This window comes from Zootoca vivipara, chromosome 15, assembly GCF_963506605.1.
Source record: "Zootoca vivipara chromosome 15, rZooViv1.1, whole genome shotgun sequence".
Taxonomy (NCBI): domain Eukaryota; kingdom Metazoa; phylum Chordata; class Lepidosauria; order Squamata; family Lacertidae; genus Zootoca; species Zootoca vivipara.
The window spans coordinates 20,152,734-20,171,588 of record NC_083290.1 but is presented as its reverse complement, the minus strand read 5'-3'; the positions used below and the strand labels follow the sequence as shown (position 1 = coordinate 20,171,588).

Sequence of the window (18,855 nt, the reverse complement as noted above, 5' to 3'; positions counted from 1 at the left end):
ATCCTGTTTGATTGGGTTTTTGGTAGCTCAAAGATTTCTTCCTGGCAATCGTGAAATTATTTGCTGTGAGAGTAGGTGATAGCTTTTAAAGAAGTTTTTAGATGATTGCTTTTAATCTGTTCTCAGAAGTTTTGATTGTTTTGTGTTGTTGCCCTTTTGGATGCCCTCAACAAAGGTGCCCGGGCACAGGCCTGTACTGTGCATTTGCTATGCCGGCGTATTATTGTAAAGTGGTGAGCTGGAGTCCTGAAAGCTTTAATAATATTCTGCCGGGGTCAGCACTATTGCAGGAATGCAGAAGAGAAAGCTCCTGACCTATGACTGACAAGTGGTTGTCTTCTTGACCCCAGTTGGTTAAGTCAAATGCTTTGACTTTGACAGGCAGGGTCACAAGACTGCAGCTGCACCTGCAGTCTCATAGCTCATCCCCCTGACCCTTATGGGAGGTGCTTGGGGACCTCTGAAGTGTGGTTCACAAGGGAACAAGTAATACACCAATTATCTTCCTCAGCAGGATACAGACTATGAATATGAGAGCTGGAAGCACTGTGAGAGGAACCCAGAGGATATAAAGAGACCCAGGGGGGAGAGAGGGGTCCCAGGATGGTGCAATGTGTCAACCAACTACAGCTACCTGAGGCTGCTGCTGCTGTCATGCCTAGGAAGGAATTCTTAGCAATCAAATTGGCAAACGAATAATGATCTTCATTGGTAGCCTTATGCTTTATTCTTGCTGTGCATTAATATGATCTCATAGCTTTATATCTAATGCTTGCTACGGCTGTCAACTTCACCCATAAATGTGCCTGAATCCAAAAAAGAAAAAGAAAAAAGCAGCTTCCCTTGGAAGAACAGGGTTTGGGCAAGATAGTCTAATTTCCCCAAATTCAGCCTGGGAGGGGAAGGGCTTACCCATAAGTAGCCTCAGAATTCTTTTTTAACAGGTATTCCTTCCTTCCCACCTTTCTTGTTGCAGTTCCTCCACAGATTATAAACATCACGTCAGACATCACCGTCAATGAAGGCAGCAGCGTCACCCTTTTGTGCTTGGCCTTTGGGAGACCAGAACCAACAGTCACATGGAAGCACCTGTCTGGCAGCAAAGGTAAGGTCTTGCCCAAACTTGGAGATGGGGAATTCCAACCTGAGAAACCAGGGCTGAATACAGAACGTGGTGGAAGGGACCACTGTTGAGTTGTGAGGGGTTGGAGGGCAAGAGTAAAACAAAAGGGCTTGATGAGTGCTTTTTTGTGAACAGCCTGGGCATCTGAAGAAGTGTGCATGCACACGAAAGCTCATACCAATGACAAACTTAGTTGGTCTCTAAGGTGCTACTGGAAGAAGAAATGTTTTTATTTTGTTTCGACTACACCAGACCAACACGGCTACCTACCTGTAGCCTGCGCACATGTGTAGGTGACCTTTTTCTAGAATAGAGTGCTTTCCACCTTTTATCTGGTGTACGATGTTGCAGCCAGTCAGCCAAGCCTCAACAGTTCTCCAGTGTAGGGGGGAGGTACACTGTCTCCCCTCTCCCCCCCCCCCCCCGCATCACAGCCTGCCGCATCATCTGTGCTGGGGACAGTCCCAGCCAATCTGTGACCAGGGTGGGTGTGGCCACGGACCATTTAATTTCTGGCCAGCCTGCGCCCTCTTCCTTGCTTCTTCATCAGATCACCGGTAGGTGATCCTTTTTTCATGCTTTGCTCTGATATGATATTCCTATGACAATTGTCGGTTGCCATGTTGTTGGGGCCGGGTAAATTGGCACCAACCATTTGGTTTTCGCCTACCTCGTAGAACTCGTCACAACTTTTGTATGGTTAGGCACTGGGTAAGCCTTTGTCTGGTTGGAGGGGAGGTTGTTGCCTTGCTTGCCCCTCCTCAGTAATGGTATCCTGCTAAAGGGATCTGGAGTGTGAATACTGTCTGAAGCCTGGATGTGGGCTAGGGCTATGTCACAGCCCTTACGGGGACCCCTCGGGGTGCCACTATCTGACATAAGTTATAGGGAACCCCCTATCAGTGGTTTACCCTTCTGTGGACCCCCTGCAGACAGGCATGAGTGAAGATATAGCCTGGCTTCACCCCAATGCCTAAGCCAAACTGCTCACATCTGTAACCAATCAAGTTGTGGCCTATTTGAACTCATAAACCAAATATTCCGTGTCAGTGTCATTTATTTTTCTCCTGGGAACTTTGTGGCTCGGGTGCCTTGGCATGCAAGTCACAAAGAGAGAACCAGGGTTAAGCTGTTAAGCATTAGGTGCTATCTGCAAAGTCAAGAGCCACTGGCAATTTCCTTTGGTGACATGAGCATCTCTCTGGTTTTGCTCTTGTTTGGTCTGAAAGCGAGTTGTCCCTGTATGATGAACAGTTCATAGGTTATGCAAACTGGCCACTGCCTCCACTACCAGGTATATCTTCTTTCTTTGCTATCCCAAACAGTCATTGGGATAGATGTGCCTTGTGACAAAATGGCAGTGGACTGCAAAACATGTCTTCAATATTCTTAGTACAGTTACCGTTGTGTACAGGGCAGGGCTTAAGATGCTCTAAAGCAGACACCCCCAGACTTCGGCCCTCCAGATGTTTTGGACTACAATTGCCATCATCCCAGACCACTGGTCCTCTTAGCTAGGAATCATGGGAGTTGTAGGCCAAAACATCTAGAGGGCCGCAGTTTGGCGATGCCTGCTCTAAAGTAATGTGGAAGCTCTCCTTGGGGTTTATTTTCTCTTCAAGGCTCATGGTGAGACTAATGGTTGAGAGAGTCATGAAGCAGATCTGGAGAGGAAGGAAGGGAATAGTGGAACAGGGGTGACATTCTCTTGTGCAAAACATATTGGACGGGGTGCATGCCAATGATGGTGGGAGAGAGAAGTCGCGAAAGTGGCTGTAGCAACATGCATGAGACCCTTTGTGAGGTCCTTCTTTGTGTGCCTCCTCCACGTGAGGCCTGAGCCTTTTCTGTAGTGGCTCCGTTTGTGGAAAGCTCTCCCTAGGGAGGTTTGCCTAGCGCCTTCATGATATATTTTTAGGCATCTGGTGAAAACATTCATCTCGAACCAGGCCTTTGTCTGATCAATATTCTACAGCCTTTTAAATGCATCTGTAGGAGGGAGGGAGTTGTTTTGGTTTAATCATTTACTGTGTTTTATCTTGTATTTTATTTTGTGAAGCAAAATCCAGCTTGTAAGAGGCATCATCATAGTTTCGGCTAAGCAAAATCACTTGAGGAAAGGATAGCAGCCCTGGTGTTTTATTTATTTCAATGTTATTTACAAATTATTTATTATTATTATTATTCTGGAAGCAAGTAACACAGAAATTGCACTGAGTTTTTGCAATATTCTCCTGAGTTTCCCAAACTGTGAAAGCACACATTTAATGTGAAGTTTAACAGTTAGGGAAGCACTGCAAAAACAACAACAACAACAACAACAACAACAACAACAACAACAACAACAACAACGGGAATAAACTGTGGTGTGCATGCAGCCATTGTGTTTTTTAAACAAGTCTAGAACACAAACAGAAAACTCATGACTCCATCCAGATACAGTTATGTCCACTGCCACCTAGTGACTAAACTATATAACTACACTATCCATACACCCATGGATATGGCTCTGACCATTTGCTAGAAGCTTTTTTTCAATTAAAAAAGGGGGGTGCATGTTGTTTAGGCATGGAAAGTCACGGTTCACTCCAGCACTTTCCCAGCTTCCGAGGGTTATTCTTCAGTGTCACGATTGCAAAGGAGCTTTACAAAGTCTTTGCATAAAAAGTGCTTAAGTAAACAAAAGCGACAGCTACCTTGAAGAGGAAAAAACCTGCTTTCGGGAAGGAGCTCCTTGTTTCTTCGATAGCCAGAGAAAGAAATGGATTATCTTTGGAAACATGCTCAAAGCGAGGAGCTCGCTTTTATAACAACAACAATGCATCATGTCTGTGTCTCTGGCTGCTTCTGTCCCAAGGCACTCTGTGGAGAGACACTGAAGATTAGAGACTCTTTGCCTTCTGCAAATTGGGTCAAAGGCTCACCCCTTTGCCCTACCCACCCACCCCTGTGCAGTGCTGCAGTGTTTTCGAAAGCTTTGTCTGGGTTCAATTTTTCTTGGTATATAATCTTACTTGATACAGTTAACCCTTTGTCAGCAATTGGAACAGAAGAGGCATATTTCATGCCTGACACATGACTGATCCTTCTTGTGAGGTTAGCCACCATCGTCATTCTGTGTAGCAAATGGAAGCAGGCAAATCTGTCCATTTCGTTTTCACTCCATTTCTCATTTTTCCAACCTTTCCACATTTCCACATCATTTTTTTGGTGTGTTATTTTAAGTCCTCGTGAAAATCCACCAACATTCTGGTATGTACTTCTCCTAACTATATACATGTTTGTATACAATTCTGCCCAATATACACATTTTTGCAAAGCAACTTTCCTTAACATGATGCGTTTTTTGCATGTTGTTTGCACCAACTCATCCATTTTTATGCACACTTTTTTTTCCTCCCGTACATGCACTTTTCTGCATATTACTTGGCTGGAGAACTGTATTGCAAAATTCAGAGAACAGCAATTTTTTGAATGACAAACGAGTTTTAACTCTTGTATTGTATCAGAAACTGTGGCTGAGATATATTTGCTTTTAAAGACAAACTGAAATTGGATTTCTCCCTTCCCTAGTAGTAATGTATTGCCTCCACGGAACTACAGTATCAGTAATGTCATACAAGCTGCCTGAAAAGGCTGCGTCTTTGCTTACCCCCATGTTCTCTGCAATGCACAGCTGCAGAAAAGGATGTGGGATGCTCCCTCATTTCATATGGGATGGTGATGAGATCAGACAGGCTTGCCCAGCACCCTCTTGAATTCAATATGGAGCCAGAGAACAGGCCTGGGCAGACATCAGGCTTGCAGGATTTACACACAAATGATAAAACATCTAAAAGCAATTCCACTGCAGATGCAGACTGGTAAAGATCTTTTCCTAAAAGGCTTGTTGGAAAAGGAAAGTATTAAGTAGGTGACAAAAAGATGGTGACCACTGAAGAGTAGCTCCAAAGGGCAGAATGGACCTTCTGATGATGATGATAAATTATTTGTACCCCACCCTCCCCGGCTGGAGCCGGGCTCAGAGCAGTTAACTTCATATGAATAACACAGTAGACATAAAAACAGGAATCAATTAATTAAAATACATCTTAAAACTAATTCAGACAAATAAAAATCTGGACAAATGACAGTTATCAGGTTAAGACTGAGAGCGGTTAATACTTGCCAGAACCAACTGTTTTCACTGATCATATAAGGACCTGTGAACAGGCTGGGAGGCCTCCTTCATGCTTGTTCTTATACAATGGAAAATAGGTCAGGCTGCACCCTGGCCAAAGATGGCATCTGCAGGAGGACCACAGCTGCCAGAGCACAGTGTCTATAAGGTATATAATTAGGTGTCAATTAGGTATATCAGACGATAAAAGATGATGTCCCAAGCTACATGAAAACTAGCCCCTTCAACTTAGGCCGGTAGCAAACCAACAGCTAATTTTGTTTCACTTAAAGCCCAAGGTCCACCAACCAGAGCCACACACAAAATAGTGGCAAGGCAGTGGTTTTTCCAAAACCAGGGAAATATATACCCACCTTTAAATCTGGGATGAAGAACCTGCAGACCTCACAATGTTGTTGGACTCCAGCTCTCATCAGCCAGTGGTCAGGTATGATAGGGATTGTAGTCCAACAACGTCATATTACCCAACCTTGCTTTCAGTCTTAACACATCAATATACAGTATTTACTGATTACAAGATTTCCAAACTGAATTTTGCATCATGTCCAATTTTATAGTCACCATTCAAGACCACCACCTGCAATTAATAGGCATTGTAACAATAACATTGGGAAGACGCTTGACTTAATATGAACATGAGGGCTGTGGAATTTCTGTTACATGTTTATATGCACTTTCAGACTTTGTTGATGGTGTGAACATGGTCTCTCCTCTCCCTTTGGTGAAAATGGTTTCGACACTGAGAGCAGGGCTAAGGTGGAAAGGCTTTCAAAATCACTATGAGTGGGCTTTAACAAAATATTGAGATTATTACCTTGCTGTTCCAATGCTAATCTTTCTTTCAAAGTACAAGTGCGATAAACCCTTTTGTATTCCTTTCTGCTTCAGTGATATCTCTTAATACACGCTTTTCATGACTGTTGGGATTTTAAGTTATTGGGATAAAATGATTTGAATCTAAATTACCCAAATCATGATATTGAGACTTAATAAAAGATTCTTAAAAAATCAAAGATCAAAGTTGGGTCATTGGCCTACTTACCCCAGTGTGGCCTCTCAGAGTTATTCACCTGATTGATTTTCAAGGATCTGGAAGATTTTCAAGGATCTGGAAACCAAGCCTTATGAGGAACAGTTGAAGGAACTGGTTATGTTTAGCCTGGCAAAGAGGAGACTGAGAGGAAATATAATAGTCATTTTCAAATATCTAAGGGACTGTCACATGGAAGATGGAACAAGCTAGTTTACTCCTTTTCTGGATAATAGGACCAAAGCCAATGGATTCAGATTACAAGAAAGGGGATTGCCGCTAAACAACAGGAAGAACTTTTTGACAGTTAGAACTGTTTGGCAATGAAATGGACTCTCTTGGGAGGTGGTGGACTCTGAGGTTTGTAAGAAGAGGTTGAATAGCTACAGTATCTGTAAGGGATGCTTTAGTTGAGATTCCTGTATTACAGGAAGTTGGACTAGATGACCCTTGGGATCCTTTCTAGTTCTACAATTTATATTATTATAAAAAAAATTATACAATTTGTATTATTGTACTCTAGGAATGGCCAACTTCTGAATGTTAGAGGGCTGCTCTGTTCTGCTGTCAGTAATCCTGTGGCCAACAGTATATCCAGCCTTACAAATTGACTTCTTCACGAGTGGGTGGACTCTGAAATAAAGTTGCCACCATAGCACAGGACTAAGCACATGCGTAGTGTTTCCATTAAAAATTCTGTACATTCAAATGTTTAATAGTTATTACACCCAAAATGGGTGAGGGAAGGAAGAAGTATGGAATATCAAGTGGAGTCAGATTTGTTTTTGTACCTGTTTTGTTTTGCAACTACTGAACTCAACTGCTATAAATGCAGCAACATTCAATATCAATCAAGTACGTTTCCGAAATGAACAAATAGTCAAAACTGACATTCACAGAACAAACAATGGCAAACATCAATGTAATACACAGCTCCTAGTAATTCAACACACTACCGATAAAAAGCTGCACTATTGTAGCAGCATTAAAATTGCAAGCTACTATTCATTTGCATCAAGTCAGCAGAACTCAGCAGCCACAAAACGTTTATAAAAATAAAATTATAATGCCCGTTCCTTACACCTTGAAACACTTTTTTTAAAAAAATAATAATCATTGCAAGTCACCTCTCTGAGCAAATATTTCCCTGCACCCTGATTAAAATTTGGTAGGGCCATTGAGAAGACAAATAAATTTGATCTGGGGAAGTGGATCTGTCTGTGGGCTGCCACATGAAGCCATCCTTTGCTTGCACTGTAAAAGCACATAGCACATGCTCAGCACTTAGAAGAATACGAGTCGGAAAGCATAATACATCAGAAATATGTATAACAGCCGTCTTCTTTCTTTACCTCTGCAGTCACTGAAGCAAGACATCTTTCAGATAGTAGAAATCCCTGGTATGTATTTAGTTGATCCTAAATACATATTTATATAAGCCTAAAGATTTTTTTCAAAGGCATCTTGGCTTCTGGTAAATGTTTTAAGGAATATATATATAACCCCATGCCAACCACAGCAACTGCTTCCATAGCTTGTGTTATATTCATGGCAGAAAAACACAGGAAAATGGGGGGGGGGCCCTTGTTCCTGACTCTTCCCTAACTCAGCTAATCTCTCATATGTGGCTTTTTCATTGTTTGGGGGGGGGGAGGTTGCTAATAAAACTGACTCCACCCCACCCACCTAATCTTAATTGATTCCAAAGCTATTGTACCACAAAGCAGGTTTAAATGTGCCTTGGGGGAAATTGCCACCACACTGCAGGGATCTTTAGAGCCAGTGTGGCAGAAGTAGTTAGAGTGCTGGATTAGAAGCAGAGAGACCCGGGTTCAAGATCCCCACTTAGCCTCGCTGGCTGATTCTGGTCACGGAACACACACGACATTCACGCTCTCCCTCTCCCTCCCTCTCATTTTGTCTGTCTGTCTTTCTCTGTGTTAGCCTAACCTAACTTCGGCATTATGAAGATAAAATGCCGAAGCAGAACTAGTACACGATCCTAAGCTTTTTGGAGGAAGGGCGATATAAAGTGTGATCAGTAACAATCATTTTGATGTGGTTTGAAGAAAGTTATTTTCTGGCTTCTTTTCCTTCCTTCCTTCCTTCCTTCCTTCCTTCCTTCCTTCCTTCCTTCCTTCCTTCCTTCCTTCCTTCCTTCCTCACCCCACTCCCTTTTCTATTTCTCTCTCTTTCTTTTTTTGCATTTCCACTTAGGCTCCCTGCTGGGACTGGAAATTGTACAACCTCTCTAAAAGGATACTTTATTGAGTCTTAATAAACCCAAGTCATCTTGACAAACATTAGCAAATTCAGGTTTGCAGCCTCTCCAGGGAGATCGGAAAATATTATTGTCTGCATTTAGCAGATGGAGAAACAAGGCTCCGTGGAGAGAAGTGACTAATTCAGAGCTGCACAGTAAGCAGCTGCTTGGGTGCTGAGGCATGGGAATTCCGGATAGGATTCTGGATGCAAAAGCTCCTTATATAATTGCTCTGCCTTCTCTCTCTCTCTCTCTCTCTACACACACACACACACACACACACACACACACACACACACACACACACACATCTAGAATGAAGCTGCAGGACTTCCGGGGTGGGGGGGTGGGATTTGATAGCCCCACATATTTTGCTCCAAGAATCACTCCCACATAATGCAAACAACAGTCTTGTGCAGTCAGATGGACTGGGAGAAAGCTGTTTCATGTATGGACGGGCAACGTCTTGTCAATCTCTCAGTTTCTCATCCCCCCCCCTCCCACCCAATCCACATTTCCACATCAGTTCGTGGGTATTTTTTTAAGTGCTCTTGAAAATCCATCAACATTTTAGCGCACATTTCCCTAATGTGTGCATTTTTGTGTATAATGCTGTCTAATATACTCTTTCCCCCCCTTTCCTGCAAAGTTACTTCCTCCAACATAAAAGTCAAGCAAACTTCTGGAACAGATTAAGTTTAGTGCTTTTGTTTTTGCTATTTATTTTGCATTTTTGTTTTTGAGGCTTTTTCTGGTTAATTTGTTTTTGTGGCTGTGTGGAACCCAGTTCAGCTACTGATTGATTGAATGATTATGTGACCGTGGAGATGGATAAAGCCCCCCCCATCAAAACAATTACTATCATTAATGCAAGTAAGGGGGGGAAATAATTCTGATATTTATCATCTACAATACTGTCTTATTTATTTTATAGTTCAGTACATTGATTATTGCTTTCATTTTATGGATCAGTGGTCTTGTTCAATAGTAAAATTCATGTTAAATTGCTGTTTTAGGGGTTGTTATTAAAAGTCAGGAACAGATTAATCCCTTTAGTGTTGCTTTCTATGGGAAAGTGTGCCTTGGTTCTGGAACGCTTTGGTTTTGGAATGGACTTCTGGAACAGATTAAGTTTGAGAACCAAGGTACCACTGTATTCCCCAGCCAGAGCGGTTTAGCAATCACTCCCTCTTGCTAGGGAACTCTGCCGCTCTGTGAAGGGAATAGGGGATCCCTTGACAACTCTCAGTACCCTAGGCCAGTGTTTCTCAACCTTTTTTGGGCCATGGCACACTTGTTCCGTGAAAAAAATCACGAGGCACACCACCATTAAAAAAGTTTAAAAAATTAACTCTGTGCCGCCCTATATTATAATTATGACTGTAAGAAACACTTGCCAAATATTGCTTTTCGGCGGGTCAGTGATGTGTATTGGCGGCCGCCAGGCTCGTTTGCACTGAGCTTTGGGAAAGAGGAGGAGAAATATTGCTTTCCGGCGGGTCAATGCTGACTATTGGCGGCCGCCAGGCACGTGACAATGCAAATCGCCCTTCTTGTCGCCGCACGTCGCGGCATACCAGCCAGCGTCTCGCGGCACACTAGTGTGCCGCGGAACAGCGGTTGAGAAACGCTGTCCTAGGCAAACTCTTTGAAGTGGTATCATAGTGCAGTCATACCTCGGTTTACAACTGCCTCGGTTTACAACCACCTTAGTTTACAAACACCGCGGACCCATCTGGAATGGATTAATTCACTTTCCATTACTTTCAATGGGGAAGTTTGCTTCAGGTTAAGTACGCTTCAGTTTAAGTACAGACTTCCAGAACCAATTACACTCATACTTCGGGTTAAGTACACTTCAGGTTGAGTACTCCATGGACCTGTCTGGAACGGATTAATCCACTTTCCATTACTTTCGATGGGAAAGTTTGCTTCAGGTTAAGTACGCTTCAGTTTAAGTACTCCACGGACCTTGTGCTTTAAATGTGTGGTGTGCATTACTCAAGGGACTGAATTAGGCTCAGGGTCTACCAATTGATGAACCTTACCTAAACCACTGGCTGTTCTTAATTGAAGAAGAACTTTCACAAGTTAAACCTAATTGGATAGAAAGTCCCCCCCCCCCCGGTGTGTCCTGTTTCTTCTTCCAGATCTTACTCATCAGCCTTTACCAAGAGATATTTTGGGTTGTGCAGCTGCATCACACCTTCTCCAATTTATTCTCTGCTGTGTCACTCCCTGAATTTAAGATGTTCTGAAAAAGATTTTTCCTCTTCTTTTCCCTCCCATTCATTCCTAAGGGGGAGGTGGTGGTGGGGACTGAAGCAATTAGTTTTTGCAGCCGCTTCTAAAGGTAGCAGATGCATCAGGAAAGCTCTTCAGCCCCTGAGTGCCTTCTTCAAAGCAGTGGTGCTTGTTTGGGTGTGTGTGTGTGTGTGTGTGTGTGTGTGTGTGTTCGTGGAATCGCTCAGGTTTAGGAACAGTTTCTTCCAATGGACTACTCCTCCGTAATTTCTGATCAGGGATTTTTAAAATTAAGGGTTGGTTTCATTTATTTTTTGCAATTAGGTTACACTAATTAAAATCAGGCAAGGTCTCAGACTGGGCTAAACACCCCTCCCCCCCATATATCAACCATAGCTGCCAAGTTATCCCTTATGCTGAATAGGCTTCCTCGCGAGAAAAGGGAAAACTTGGCAGCTATGATATCAACCCATTTCTCTCCCTCACCTAAAAAATAAAAATGGAGGGATATTAGGTAGCTGTTGAGAACAATTAATTTTTAAAACATTTTTCATCCTACCTTTCAACATGAGCTTACGAAGCACTTTAATCTACTTTTATTTTGCAACACCTCCTACAGAATAATGACAGTCTGGACTCTGGAGGTGACTGTAGACCAGGCACCCCCAAACTGCGGCCCTCCAGATGATTTGACCTACAACTCCCATGATCCCTAGCTAACAGGACCTGTGGTCATGGATGATGGGAATTGTAGTCCAAAACATCTGGAGGGACAAAGTTTGGGGATGCCTGCTGTAGACCCACCTTCCCTCCTGTCCTTCAGACACCCTCCTACTTTATTTTTTAATTTTTTTAAAAATAGTACAATTCCCATGGACATTGTGCCCCAAGAATATAACCAGGATGCTGAAGCATATTTAAGCACACAATAATTATAATTTCCTTGATCATCCACCAATCTTTGTGTAACCCAATCTTCACACCCACCACTGCAAAAAATTGGAAAAAAACCCTCTGTGCTAAATACTTCTATCCAAACAAATGAAGTTTGAGCTTTTGCATTGATTCCCATTCCTCACCTCTCTACCCTGCACCTAATCATTAGCATTCTGGATCTCTGGTGGATCTTCCAGTTGTTTCTGTACTCCAACTCCCATAATCCCTGGCTACTGGCCATTTTGCTGTGGCTGATGGGAGCTGGAGTCCAACAATATCTGAAGGGCCACAGGTTCCCCACCCATGCTCTGGATTGCTCTGCTCCTCCTAGAGATGCAATGCACAGAGCTGTTTATAGGTGATTTCCCAAATATGACAACAGGTGGTTGAACCATTATGGTGGACCTGCAAACAAACAAACAAACAATTAAAGAAATTAAACAAATAATTTATAGTGGGAGGTCACAACTGAAGATGTGGCAGAAAATGGTGAACACTATTGTCTGTTGCAGGGCTGGAGGCACTCCCCCACCCAAAGTTGATTTTTAAAAAACATTATTGAGATTTTAATTAAAACATATCAAATCATAACAAAACAAATTAAAACAAATCAACTCAAAATATAAAAGTTCATACAGATACCATACTTCCAAATTTACATCTGAAAAGTAATTGATATCTAATACATAATTTGACTAAACCTTCCTGCATAGCTGCCAAGTTATCCCTTTTTTTAAGGGATTTTCCCTTATGCTGAATAGGCTTCCTCGCGAGAAAAGGGAAAACTTGGCAGCTATGCCTTCCTGTCTAGTGTCTAGTCTTTTCCTCTATAACATCCAAATTAAAAACATACACTTATTATTTCTCTTAAACATATATAACAGATAAATTTTCCTCTTTTTCCATGTACTTCCTCTTGCCTTGATCTTGGTCTCTTTAAGCTTTTGATAAGTTACTGCTTCCCTCACCCAATGTTTCGCCTGTGTTTCCTTTTGTTTTAGAATCTTTACCTACAGTACTGGTCTCTAGAAATGAATCCAGGATTTTAATGTGGGACATTGTTGCTTCATATAATTTCCGAATTTCCCCCAATTTTGTTCAAAAATTTGTTTACTGCCCCCTGCCCAAAGTTTTTAAGGAGGCGGCTGAGCCCCCTCAATATCCAGTGTGGTGTCATGAGCGGGATATCACGAGAATGCGCAGGACATGCAACATCAGCCCCCTCAATTGCGGTTGCAGTCTGGCACCAATGGTCTGTTGGCAAACGGCAAACCAGTCAGTTCTTTGCTTGGGGGATCCAGAAGAGCAGGACCCCAAAGCTCTGTGTCATCTCAGACTGCACTTCTGCCATCAAGAGCCCTGCACAGTTAAACCGGAACTTTGTACCTTCCAATCAGAATCAGGCTCCAGAATAGTCCTCTCTCCCCCCTCTCTCCCCACCCCCTCACTGCCCCCAATATTACATTCCTTTCTCCCTCCTCCCCTTTAGCCCTTGTTGACACCAGCCTTTGGGGTGTGGAAGTATACAATGAAAAATGCCTGTGCGCTTAGAGATTTGCCCCACTCCTACCATTCCCTGCCTCGTTTTTGTTGATGATGCAGTGGCATTCGACCAGCTCTTTTCCTGCCCATTCTAACACCTAATCACAGTGTTAGGGATGACCTAAGCCAGGAAAAAACAGCAACAAGCCAAGTGACTAACAAGAGGGACCCAATACAGCCTCTTGTCACATCGGCAAGGTTTTTCCCGCAGCCTCTTTTTTATATATATAAAAATATTGTCTCCAAAGCTACCAGACTCTGTTTCTTGTCTGAGAACCTGTTTAGGGGCTAATTAAATCCTCCGAGAGCAGGAGCGAGGTGCCATAGATGAGAAATCAAGGTTATTCATCTCTTGCTTTGTAAAACAGTTGTGGACAAGCAAGCTGTTCCTCGCAGGTTTTGTGGGAGGGTTGTTGGGGTTGTTGGTTTTTTTGCAAAGAAATGTCTGCTCACCAACGCGGCGGCTGCTACCGCTGCTGCTTCCTGAATACGTGAAATGTAGACAAGGTCTAGCTGTATGCTTTTTGCCAGATGGGCACCCATATGTTTTGCCTCTCTCCATGCATCCGTTTCAGCTTTGGCAGTCACATATGCCAGGCTTTTTGTGTGCATGCGTGCCTGTCTTCATGGGGGGATTTTGCCGTGCTTAACGATATGAAAACTAATTTCATTTATGCTCCATTTGGGGCTGCTTGATTTGGTTCTGAACTCTTTAGAGCACATTTCTTTGGAGATTTCCTGCCACTTCCAGAGTTGCACAGCCCATTTGCACCTCTTTACCGGTAATAGCCTTTTGCTGTCTAAGTTCAGAATATTTTGTCCGTTTCCCATCTCAAGAGTCCCAGCACAACATCAGGCAGAAATCAGACCAGTTAGATTAATGTTCTGCCCATTTGATCTCAAGAGACCGTATCTGTTTCATCCACCTGCCATGAAGCTTTCTGGCTGACCTTGAACCTTAGCCTAACCTACCATGCAGGGGACTCAGCTTTAAAGCTGCAAATAAAACATTTAAAGTGTGTTTTCAGTGCAATATACAATGTGACACTAGATGGCGATGGCGAGCCATATGGAAAATTCAATGTATTTTTTTTAAAAAAAAACGCTTAAGAAAACTTTTGTGTGTGTGTGTGTGTGTGTGTGTGTGTGTGTGTAGATTCCACCACAGTTGTTTTGAGGCTAACATTGGGAAGGGGGAGAACTGAGCTCCTTGGAGAAAAAGTGGGATGTGAATACAAACATACTATGACAATACATTTTATTAGCAGGTTAAGTTTACACTGGGGATAAGGCAGAAATTGGATTCAGTTTGCATTTAAAGGCGAGCTTGCCTAATCCACATTTTCCCAGACAATGTGTGAACAGAAATCCAGCCATTGTTCAAATTTCACATATCTCTGAATTTTGCATTGCCATTCTTCAGCCAAGTACTGTGCATAAAAATGTGGGTAAAGTGTGCATGCAAATGTGTATATTAATGGCTACTACATACAAAAATAACATTATATTAAGTAAAATTGCTCTGCAAAATTGTGTATATTTGGCAAAAGTGCAATTTGGGAGAAATTTGCACTAAAATGCTGATGGATTTTCATAGAATCATAGAATCCTAGAGTTGGAAGAGACCACAAGGGCCATCCAGTCCAACCCCCTGCCAAACACCATCAAAGCATTTTTGACATATGGCTGTCAAGCCTCTGCTTAAAGACCTCCAAAGAAGGAGACTCCACCACACTCCTTGGTAGCAAATTCCACTGCCGAATAGCTCTTATGAGGTCTTATGAGGTCTCGCACACTATATATCACAAACTGATATGGAAATTGAAATAAGACTGGAAAATACATAAACTGAGAGAAACAAAAATGGACATATTGTTGTCCCTAATAGACACTCCTTCAGCACAACTCAGACACAATTACCTTCCGTTATAGTCTTTGGAGATGATAATCTATGAACAGCAACATTTCTGTACCCTCAGATCTCCCCTTTCCACAGCCAAGTTGGCCATCCTGTTTCAAGAACTGCTGGGACCACTTCCTATTGTTTGATTGCCGTGAGAAGACAATGCTGGACTAAGTGGGCCTTTGGTAGGGCTGGCCTGAGATACGTTTCCATCCGAGGCAAAGGACGAGGAAGATCCCCCCCCCCCAATCCCATGTAGATAATCTAACCAGACTGGAGGATGAATCTTATTTCAACTCTGGTGATGGAACAGCATCCTCTTCCACACTTCTGGCTAGCTTAGGGTGTGCAGGGCAGACCGCATGTGACAAACACAATATTCTCTTCCAACACCTTGCTGTCCTGCTCCCATCCAAAACACGGTGATGGAGGCTCAGAAATAAACAGAAGCAACAAATATGTCCCAACAGTTGTTGTGCACTTCCTGCCCAGCTTTGGGGAGGTGAGGTGAGGTGAGGTGAGCTCACCTGCTTTACAGGAATGCTACACAGGGAAACACACTTCATCTGAGCAGTTGCATCTGATCCCGTAGATGAAGGTGGTGCCTGGTTCTTGGTGTGAAGATTGCTGCCACCTCCCTTAGCTGTTCAAAGTTGCCCCTGTTCCACACTTTGCAGGAGGGGCAGTGGAGAGAGCCAAGAGACTGGCTTCACCCTCCCTGATGCTTCAGGTGAAAAAGAGAGCACCTCCATCCTGGGGTGTCAGCCTTCAACCCTGCTTCATCTCCCCCCTCTGCATCCTCATCCACATGGAGCTGCCAAACCAAGCCAGAAGTCAATGGGCTCACGACAATTGCCACCATTCCCTTCCCTTCAGCAGCTGCCACCTGAGACAGCTTCCTCACTCTGCCTAATGGTAGGACCGGCTCTGGCATTTGACTTTTCCATCTCCCCTTGGTGGCCGGATATTCCTCTCCCACTTGGAAGAGGTCTTCCTTTTGCAAAGTTCTTCCTCTTCACAGTGGCAGCCAAGCAGTCACACCAAGCTAATTCCCCAGTTTGGGATCAAGGCTGTGTCTTGGGGTGAGGGTCGGGCACGAGGGTGGAGGAAGAAGAGCCTCATTAAGCAGAAGAACCTTGAGAGTTGTTTTGTGTCTTGCAGCCTTTTGCAGCCAGAGGGGCTCCTTGGGATCTTCCCCACACAAGGAAGAGCAGGCAGGTTGGCGGGTGGCTGGGTAGATTTATTCTGCTGAATCCAGTGCAGGCGGCAGCAGCCTCAAGGTCCCTCCTTGGTGCTTGCAATTTGCTCCTTGCTAGCCAACGGGTTGTCATTAGTCAAATGAAGAGTGATTATTAAGGGTCCTCTTGCGCTCTTAGGTGGCAGCAGCCCAGCTCTGCCATGACTTATTAGCGAGCAGCAGACCTCCTGGAGGGCCTGGACGGCTGAGTGTTTCTCTTAATGAATCTCTGGGTTGTTTTGCTTCTTAAGTGAAGCGTTTGGATAATGAAATAGCCAATATCTCCTTAATCCATCTCCCTCTTCCACCTCTCTCCTGCCTCACCCCCCCCACTCCTTTTCCGCCATCAGCTCCCACAAAGCGAAGACTCCTTTGCTTCACTCCTCGAGCAGGCATTGTACACACAGATGGGTGCATGTTTTTCACTGGGCTAAACACAGCTCAGGCAGGTGTCGGTAGCCACCAGTAAAATCAACCTTCCCTTACCCCACTGCCGCATGGCTTGGTGGAATGTTTAAGGAGAAATATAAGCCGGCTATCTATTCATGTTATGAAAGCAGCCTGTTAATGGACACTGCCATTGAGCTGCCTGGAAGTACCATTTGCCAATATGTTTTGAATTCCTATTGGTAAACTCTGGGAGAAATGGCCTTTGGTTTTTTTCCCCTTCTTCTAGGCAGCAGATTGCCATGACAGCGCAGGAGTGGGGGAATTGTGCCTGTATGCTCCCAGGCAACTTGCTGCATGGGATTTTTCAAGTCCTGGTTAGTAACAGCAGCTCCAGCGGTATAGCGATAGATGTTCTTCCAGCATCCCCAAGAACATCAAGAACACCAGCAAAACAAGGATGCATGGAATTTTTTTAGCCAAGTTCAGTTTGTTTTGATCCACCACTCTGCAGGGCAAATGGCTTTTTTTGTGTACTCATGCAGCAGAATGAGGTGGTGAAGTTCTGAGTGGACTGTACCAAATTGCAAGTGGGGTGTGTGTGCATTTTGTTGTCTCCTCCCCAATTTGAAAAATAAATAAATAAATAAATAAGCAAAGCTCCCTGCCAGCCTGTGGACAGCTCTGCTAGTTTACTACTTGCAGGGAATTCTGTGCTACCAAGCAACCCCCACCCGCATGGTCAGAAATGTAAGGGGGTGTTGTTCTAATTCTCTGAAGGGCCAAACAGATATCTAATCACGCAGGCATATTTAATGTCTGTTGGGTGGCTTCCCACTTGAAAGGGGGGTGACGGATGGAGAATTGCACCTGCTGTATAAACTAGAAATATCCTCTGAATTCAACAAGACAAGGAACAAAAAGGAGATGGATCCCTTAGAATCATAGAATCCTAGAGTTGGAAGAGACCGCAAGGGCCATCCAGTCCAACCCCCTGCCAAGCAGGAAACACCATCAAAGCATTCCTGACAGATGGCTATCAAGCCTCCACTTAAAGACCTCCAAAGAAGGAGACTCCACCACATTCCTTGGCAGCAAATTCCACTGTCGAACAGCTCTTACTGTCAGGAAGGTCTTCCTATTGTTTAGGTGGAATCTTCTTTCTTGTAGCTTGAATCCATTGCTCCATGTCCACTTCTCTTGAGCAGCAGAAAACAACCTTTCACCCTCTTCTATATGACATCCTTTTATATATTTGAACATGGCTATCATATCACCCCTTAACCTTCTCTTCTCCAGGCTAAACATACCCAGCTCCCTAAGCCGTTCCTCATAAGGCATCCTTTCCAGGCCTTTGACCATTTTGGTTGCCCTCTTCTGGACATGTTCCAGCTTGTCAGTATCCTTCTTGAACTTTGCATATGTCATTACTGCTGTTTCTCTGTCTTCCCATTCTGCCGCCTGCTTAGCTGCCCATTACGGGGTGGGCGGGGGGAACGGACAGTTAGCATACTACCCTAATTTCCCCCTTGCATTTCCATGCTGCAAATTACCCTCCAGAACAGCTTGCTTGCCTGCATACGGAGCAAGGGGTTGTGCTATGCAGCTAAGATCCCTCTCCTGGGGTGCCTGGCCACCCTCACCCCCCACCCCATTTAAAGAAAACTCTTGCCTTGCTTAAAAATGGAATGGAATAACATTTGCATATTAACCACAAGTCACTCAGCTCCTAGATGTAATTAGAACTGCCTGCATATTTTATTATTTTTTTGCTCCCCTCTCTCTGTCCCCCATTCATGCTTGCCTGGCGCACCCCACACTCCAAACAAACGGCTGACATTACTGGGATGGTGTCCCCATTCTGTCACAGGGATCAGGAGAGTGGGCGGGCAGGAGCACAGCAGTGCTCAAGGAAAAGGTGGAGTCGGGAGAGGAGAGGACAAGGACAAGTCTGAATTTTCCCGGTGCCTTCCCAACTCTAGAATAAAGAAGAGGGCCCCTTATCCTGGA

The 18,855-nt window shown here is 43.8% G+C and overlaps 1 protein-coding gene across 2 annotated transcripts in view; it reads left to right on the top strand.

Moving 5' to 3' along the window:
* The window catches only part of OPCML (opioid binding protein/cell adhesion molecule like), a 348,072-nt gene that overhangs the window by 270,627 nt on the left and 58,590 nt on the right, over nt 1-18,855 (top strand). For both annotated transcript variants that reach the window (XM_035140261.2, XM_035140260.2), the window contains exon 3: nt 977-1,105. In XM_035140261.2, the coding sequence (XP_034996152.1) occupies nt 977-1,105 (129 nt within the window). The remainder of the gene's footprint in view (nt 1-976; nt 1,106-18,855) is intronic.